Source organism: Danio aesculapii, chromosome 12 (assembly GCF_903798145.1).
Source record: "Danio aesculapii chromosome 12, fDanAes4.1, whole genome shotgun sequence".
NCBI classification, from domain to species: Eukaryota; Metazoa; Chordata; class Actinopteri; order Cypriniformes; family Danionidae; genus Danio; species Danio aesculapii.
In genome coordinates this window covers 1663813-1672587 of record NC_079446.1, presented here as the reverse complement: position 1 = coordinate 1672587, position 8775 = coordinate 1663813, and the positions used below count along the sequence as shown (strand labels likewise).

The window sequence follows — 8775 nt, the reverse complement described above, 5'->3', positions numbered from 1 at the left end:
ATGATTAGTGCCATCCTTTCCAGTAGCATTCATTTGACCTAACAACTGCAGTCAAATATACGTACATTTCTGCGGTTGTAGGCTGGAGCATGCATCTCCAATGAGAAAAATCATATAGTGACTCAACAAAACAAAACGTTCCCTCATTGATATGATGACCCGACCCACATTCAGACTAATATCTACACATTAATTGGCAAGATTAGCGCACACGTGGGGTCTTATATTGACTTCTTGGCAATGCAGTTCACTCATTCCACTGAATTATTAATACGCTTAAAGCGGCGCTCATATTGCACAAGTGATTTTCCAATAAACAACATTCTTTGCTCAAAGTCTGCAGTGTTCCCGTGGACTGGAAAATGTTCCTGTGGATTTGTCATGCGGGCTGGTTTTCTAAAGTCTCGCCCTGCTCTGTGATGTGGTCATGTAAACTGAAGGACAGTATCAGCACAGTACAGTCTGTTTCTTCACCTTTTCTTCTTATTGACACTCCTTTGAAGGACAAAAGGCTAAACCTGATGCACATCACTGTACGGAGACACTTTACTGTATAGTTTACCCTTTCAAAACTGCTTCAGGCTTCACTTTAAGGTTAATCAACAGTGTTTGAGGCATTATGATAATTACCTTGAAAGAATCATCAAGGCTTCTCCTTCCCGTTTATTAAACAACATTAACAAGTGTTGACATGATGCTTAAAGAAAAGCTTAGTAATCCTCTGTGTGACGGCATTTCTGTTTCACTTTAGTAGCTTAAGGAAAGCAAAATGTATTATTTAAAGTTTTGTAGATTAAATAATGCACATTTTAAATAGAAAAACTCTGATTAAATGTCTTAATAAATGAATAAGCTGATTTTCTGGATGAAATCCTAGTTCTTTCTTTACTAAAGGCCATGAAATATTGCAGTAAAAGGTTGATGATGAAAGTATTAATAGAGCTTTCATCTATGATTTGTTTTTTTTTTTGTTCATTCATTTTATTTTCGGCTTAGTCACTTTATTAATCAGGGGTCACCACAGTGGAATGAACCGCCAACTTATCCAGCACATGCAGCGAATGCCCTTCCAGCTGCATACCCATACACTCTCATTTACTACGGCCAGTTTAGTTCGTCAATTACCCTATATAGTTCATGTGTTTGGAGGAAACCAGAACACCCGAAGGAAACCCACGTTGGGCCACCAACTGACCCAGCCGGGACTCGAACCAGCGACCTTCTTGCTGTGAGGCCACAGTGCTAACCACTAAGCAACCATGCCGCCTCATCACAATTTAATTAATTTAATTTAATTTAACAATAAAGCCAACATTAGGATCAATTGAAACCTCTTATTTTAAGAAAAATATGTCAAATTGCAAAAAAAAACAAAATATTTATATCACAATGAACAAATGAACAATTCTAAAACATCATAATTTAATTTAATTTAGGAAAAAAGCCAACATGAGGGGAAATTTCATTCATTCATTCATTTTCCTTCGGTCTAATCCCTTAATTATCAGGGGTCGCCACAGCAGAATGAACCGCCAACTATTCCAGCATATGTTTTACACAGCGGATGCCCTTCTAGCCGCAACCCAGTACTGGGAAACACCCACACACCCTCATTTACACACACATACGCATACACTATGGCCAGTTTAGTTCATCAATTCCCCCATACTGCATGTGTTTGGACTGTTGGGGAAACCGGAGCACCCGGAGGAAACCCACACCAACACGTGGAGAACATGCAAACTCCACACAGAAACGCCATCTGACCCAGCCTGACCCAGCGACCTTCTTGCTGTGAGGCCACAGTGCTAACCACTGAGACACCACGCCGCCAGTCCCTTATTTAATTTAATTTAATTTAATTTAATTTAATTTAATTTAATTTAATTTAATTTAATTTAATTTAATTTAATTTAATTTAATTTAATTTAATTTAATTTAATTTAATTTAATTTAATTTAATTTAATTTAATTTAATTTAGGATTAAAGCCAACATTAGGAGAAATTTAAACAAACAAACCAACAAAGACCCACTATACAAAATAGTTATATCTGTCAAATGTAAACAAAAAATTCTAAGGAAACATCAGAATTTAATTTAATTCACTAATTTTCCTTCATCTTAGTCCCATATTTAACAGAGGTCACCACAGCGGAATGAACCGCCTAATTTAATTTAATAATTTAATTGAATTTATTCATCCATTCATTTTCTTTTCTGCTTAGTCCCTTTATTAATCTGGGGTTGCCACAGCAGAATGAACTGCCAACTTATCCAGCATATGTTTTACACAGCGGATACCCTTCCAGCTGCAACCCATCACTGGGAAACATCCATACACACTCATTCACACACATACACTACTGACAATTTACAGTAGCTTACTCAATTCCCCTATAGCGCATGTGTTTGGACTGTGGGGGAAACCGGAGCACCTGGAGGAAACCCACGTCAACACGGGGAGAACATGCAAACTCCACACAGAAACACCAACTGACCCAGCCGAGGCTTGAACCAGTGACTTTCTTGCTGTGAGGCGACATTGCTACCCACTGCGCCACTGCTTCACCCCTAATTTAATTTAATTCATTTATTTTCCTTCAGCTGAGTACCTTTATTCACCAGGGGTCAGCACAGTGGGATAAACCGCCTAATTTAATTTAGGAATAGGCGGTTCATTCCGCTGTGGCAACCTCTGATGAATAAAGGGACTAAGCTGATGGAAAATGAATGAATGAATGAATAATTTAGGACTATAGCTAACATTATGGGAGATTAAAACATCTAATTTTAATAAAAACTATTTAAAAAGCCCAGATTATATTCATATATTCTTATTAATCAGAATAGCGAGAACTCTAAATGTGTGATATCTTCTCAAAGCAGAGGGAAGCTTTGAGCGGGAACACACACTACAGCAGGTCTACAAGCTTCAGCCATGATTGATGACAGACAGGACTTTATCATACACACATGACTTAAGAAGAAAACAGAGAACACTATTGATTATTGAGTGTTTGACTGGATCAGCAATGAGGAAACACGATTGGCAAACAGTCCGCTTCCATCAAAACATCCTGTTAATGAAGAGCCGGTGTGTGTGTGTGTGTGTGAGTGTGAATAATGGAGTGTTTCGTTAATGAGTAATAACTGATGGAGCACGAGCTTCAGTGACTGTCAGTTCAGAACAATCCAGCTGACAGGACACACACGCAAACACACACACACACACACACACACAGGGCAGACACATCATACACACACAGACAATCATCATACACACAAATACACACATGATGCACATACACACAAGCACACATCACACACAACAGACACACAATACATAAGCACACACGCATACACGTTTTAAAGACAGACACACACATTCATTTATTTATCGGTTGTATTATAGTTATATATATATATTTAATCCTTTATTGACATTTGTTTATATATTTATGATTTATTAAATAGATATTTTACATATTGCAAAAAAATAATACAAAATATGGCAGAAAGTCTTTTCCCTCGTTGTTTTCACCCCCTCTGGCATTGTTTATAAAATGTTTATAGTCAATTATAAAATAAAATTTAAAATAAAATTAAAAAATACAAAATAAAATTAAAAAATTATTAAAATTAAATAAAAAATAAAATAAAAATACAAAATAATAAAAAATAAATTAAAATAAAATAAAAAATAAAATAAAAATACAAAATAATAAAAAATAAATTTAAATAAAATAAAAAATACAAAAAAATACAAAACAAATTAAAATTAAATTAAAAATAAAATAAAAATACAAAATAAAATAAATTAAAAATAAATAAAAAAATACAAAATAAAATAAAAAAATTATTAAAATAAAATAAAAAATAAAATAAAAAATACAAAATAAAAAATACAAAAAAATACAAAATAAATTAAAATTAAAATTAAATTAAAAATAAAATAAAAAATACAAAATAATATAAATTAAAATTAGATAAAAAAACAAAATAAAATAAAAAAATTATTAAAATAAAATAAAAAATTAAATAAAAAATACAAAATAAAATAAAAAATTTATTAAAATAAAAAATACATTTAAAAAGTAAAAAATCAAAATATAAAATAAAAAAATAGATGAAATAAAAAATGTAATAAAATAAAAAGTTAATTAAATTACAATAAAAATTTAAAGATTTTTAAAAATAAACAAATAAAAAAGTAAATATATTTTTTAATTAAAATAATGTAAATAAATATATTTATTTAAATTTAAATAAAATAAATAAATAAAATATTTGAAATATGTAAACTTTGATTTTAAGTGGACTTTAGCTTCTTCATAAAATTCATATCTAGGACACAGATTATGAAAATCAATATCACAAGCACATCTTTCTAAATGTACAGGAATGTAGTTCAGGAATTACAAAAGGACAAAAGGGCAGAGGGAGACGGAGGGCAAAAACAAACATTCATCAATGCATTTAATACTTATTCAATTTCCTGGAAAGTTTGGAAAAGATCAGCATGAAGAAGAGAAGAAGAATTATTAAAACCACAACAAAAACATTATTATGTTTAAATAAAGAGTGAGGGTTGTTCCTTTCTATACTCAGTAATGCTGCTGGACACACAATGGAGGCTGTGTGGAGTTTATTTGCTCAGTTTCATGAACATTTTCTTATTATCAATCATGTGCTGAATATTTCTGCACTGAGTCTGAGGTTAATAATTGGCTAGAAGTAAACTACATCTGAGGAGAATTAAGGATGATTTGGATTTATATTGATAAAAATATATATAATAGATAAAGTGTTATTAATTTGAATTGTCTATTTGTTTTTACTTATTTACATTTTTTTATTTATTTATTTGGTTTTATTTTATTTATTTAATTAAAACATGGCGTAGAATAGGCTTTATATCTAAATAGATATATAGCTAAATAAAAAGTTATTGGGTTCAGTGCTTAAATTAGATATATGTATTGATATTGATTTATATATTTAATTTAAGTTTTGAAGTCAATAGGTTTTTATTAAGCTATAGATTTGTTTTTCATTTGATAAACACTTTCTTTTCCAGAACCTCCGTTTGAACACTCAAGGTTTTAGATACATAGAGACATATAATATAATATAATATAATATAATATAATATAATATAATGTAATATAATATAATATAATATAATATAGTATAATATAATATAATATAATATAAAAGGGTCTAAGCCGAAAAGAAAATGAATAAATGAATGAATGAATGAATGAATGAATATAAATACTCTTCGACCATGACGTTGTATACTGTATACTATCCGCAGACGCGCGTTGATGACGTGGTAGTTCTCCGTGTAAACATGGCGGCTGCTGTACCGGTGGTCGAGGAGGCTGAAGATTATTCCTTTTTGCCAATTATTCACGACGTCATAAAATGGTAAGAACTTAATATTCGTTTACCTCATGCCTAATCCCAATGCATGCCTATAGCATGACGCCGGTTTCAATAAGTTAATGGATATTTCAGAGTCTCGTCAGTTGTGGCGTTGGATATATGTAAACAACAGATCTGATTCATATACGGAAGCAACAAAGCGATTTTGAGTGCTGAAAACATTTAAATGAAACATTTTCCTATATATATATATATATATATATATATATATATATATATAAGCACATTCAGCGTGTAATGTCAAGCTGTCAGATATCACGTGATTCCATCGCTTTATCCCACTGTTAGGTAACGTTACAATGCAAAAAGTAAATCACTTTAACGCTAACGTTACTTTTTCCCTATTACAAATTGTGTTTCTCTTTTCATGCATCACTGCAGTGATGTCTATACAGGTTATTTAGAATATTAGACCGAATATCCAAAGTACTATGGTATATCAGATAGGGAGCATGTCACTGAACCAATGTGCGAATATTAGACCACTGCTATGCAGAGCTGCGGCCCTCCAGGAATAGAGTTGAGACCATTGCATTATAGGGATTGTGTCATAGGCTGTGACTTTGTTCAGAAATGAAGGGTTTATGATAATAAGTCCAACTTGATCTCAATTTTCTGAAGTTTGCATTGTGTGAGTTTCTTCATTTTAAAGGTAAACCATGTTTACATAGCCATACATTATTTCCCCCTCCCACATTAGAGTTTGTTTTCATTTAGAATTTCTTTATAAACAAATTAATGCATATTGCCAATAATAAAACAGAAATACAAAATAATATAATTTTTCATTGTTGAGTTTGGAAACATTTAATGGAAATTAAATTTCATAATATTTATTTTTTTGCACAGATAAAGGACAAACTATATTTGCAGTTAACATTAGGGCTGCACGATATTGGAAAAAACTGACATTGCAATATTTTCATTCACTCCAATGTAAATGCAGTTTCACCAGATGACTTGAATAGCTTGTAAAGATTGAGATTGTTGTGTAAGGGAGCATATCTGCATAAAATATCATTTAAAAATGACAAGCATAGTTAAATACAACAGACAAAAGATGCAAAGAAACAAAGATTTATGATTTACTAGAGAGTCAAACAGTATTCAGAAGCAGAAATTAAATAATCACTGTATAATAATAATAATACTATATCCTTTAATAACACTATATTACCTTTAAGCTACAAATGTTTGATTTATTGTGCCCAAATGTTTAAGTTTGCTCAAAATTCTTACAGCCAGGCCCTAAAAACACGTGCAAATAGTAAAGTTTCATCCTAAGGTTAGGATTTGAAATGACTCCACTGTGGTGTTAACAGTAATGTCTGGTCAACTATAATCCTGTTAGATGCCTGCGATGTGACTATTGCGGACTTGCACATTAGGATATCGATGCTGAAACGATATATTCTGCAGCCTAGTTAACATATTAAAGTCGTAGTCAAGTGTTTGCACCTTGTTTTGTTTTTTAGATTTAGTTAGCTCAGGACAATATCTCTTAACCTGTTTATTTCAGTTTGATCTTCACCTAAATAAATTACTTTAAAAAGATAGTAAAATAGAGTTACACACGTTAGTTATATCATAACTAAGAAATATTGTTATCGCAACACTCAACAACAACATAGCATATTTTCCCAGTATATCGTGCACTGTAAAATACATCTGTTAATGAAGAGTTTCCATATTTTGTGTGTTTTCTGTTTAATTCTGGATGTGAATTGCATTATGGGATGTTGATCTCCGCTCTGTTGACTTTTGATGTTGAAAAATCAACTCTACCGTTTAACAAAGTGACTTTAATGAGTTTAAAATAATGTATAAGAAATAATATCTAGAGAAAGAAGTCTGTAAATTAGCAGAAAATGTACTGGCGGTATATTACAAGGTTTTTGTAGTGGAATATATAATACCAACCCAGACAATATAGCACTTTAAACTGTTAAAAATGTTCATAAAAGTCACTTTTTACCACTTTACAAGGTTAAAAGTTGTTGAAATAAAGATTAAGATCCCATAATGCAATTCAAAAGTATAAATAAATGAGCAAAAATTAAAAAAATGAATCACAAAATAAGCATAGCTGCTAATTTACGGATATTTTTTAGTGTGTGCAGCTCTACTTTCGCCCCGTTCTTATTAACAGCCTGTTTGTTGTGTTCACCTGTCCACAGCATGGATAAAGACAGTCCAGACGTCCATCAGGAGCTGAACAAGCTGAAGACGAAGATCCAGGAGGCCCGCGAGCAGATCTCCAGCATGCCAGGCATCGACATGAGTCCAGCGGTGCAGGAGAGCAAACTGCGAACGCTCCGAGAACAGGTCCAGACCAAGAACCAGCTCCTGCAGAAATACAAGAGCCTGTGCATGTTTGACATCCCCAAACCATCCTGATGTCCAGACAGAGTTTAATGTCATGACACTCTCTCACCAGTGGGGGCGACACTCACTCACTCACATCTGCCATATGTAGTTTTTTTGTACATATTATTTGCTTTTACTTTGGATATAGCATTCAAAACAATGTGTGCTTTTTGTATACTTTACCTTTGTGCATTAAATTTATTAAACCACATTTTTAATGGAGGTTTCTAGTTGCGTTTCCCACATGAAAAAAATACTAGTGATTTTTATAGCATACTACACTCCCAGAAATACAGATGCAAAATCTGTCAACAGGGGCGGTACCTTTCCAAAAGGTACAATTTTATGCTTAAAGGTACATATTAATAACTAAAAAGTACAAATGTATACCTTAAAGATGCACATTTTTGTATATATTATTCACTTTTACTTTAGACATAGCGTTCAAACTTTTACTTTGTACGTTAAATTTATTAAACCACCGTTTTTAATACAGGTTTTTAGTTGCATTTCCATATTGTTTTCCAAGCATACTTACAGAAATGTATTATACTATATATATTATTGGTCTCACAACACTTACTGAATGCTACATCATACTGTGGTATTGACTAAAGTGAACTGATAAGCTGTCATAAATACTGTTGAACACCTTGATTTTACTACAGTAAACTGTGGTGTATTACAGTATAAAATAAGCTATAGTTGATGAAAACTACAGCGTTGGGTCATTTGTTGTTTATATTACTATAGTTGTAGTGTTATAGCGACTATAGAAATGCCACAACAGATTATTTCAATTATTTTAGGCAAGGCAGGTTTATTTATATAGCACATTTCATACTTAGTGGTAATAAAGTGCTCAACATGGACGAGTATAACAATACAAGGATAATAAAATAAATAGAATAAAAATTAAAACCCTATTTTACTCTCATATGGTGCATAACACGCTAAA

The 8775-nt window shown here is 31.9% G+C and overlaps 1 protein-coding gene across 1 annotated transcript; it reads left to right on the top strand.

Moving 5' to 3' along the window:
- Positions 1-5346: 5346 nt before the first annotated feature.
- Positions 5347-8028, top strand: med9 (mediator complex subunit 9). The gene is made up of 2 exons (XM_056469675.1): positions 5347-5432; positions 7628-8028. Exons 1-2 carry the CDS (start codon positions 5356-5358, stop codon positions 7845-7847), a joined length of 297 nt encoding a protein of 98 aa, XP_056325650.1. The 5' UTR covers positions 5347-5355; the 3' UTR covers positions 7848-8028.
- The last annotated feature ends 747 nt before the right edge of the window (positions 8029-8775 follow it).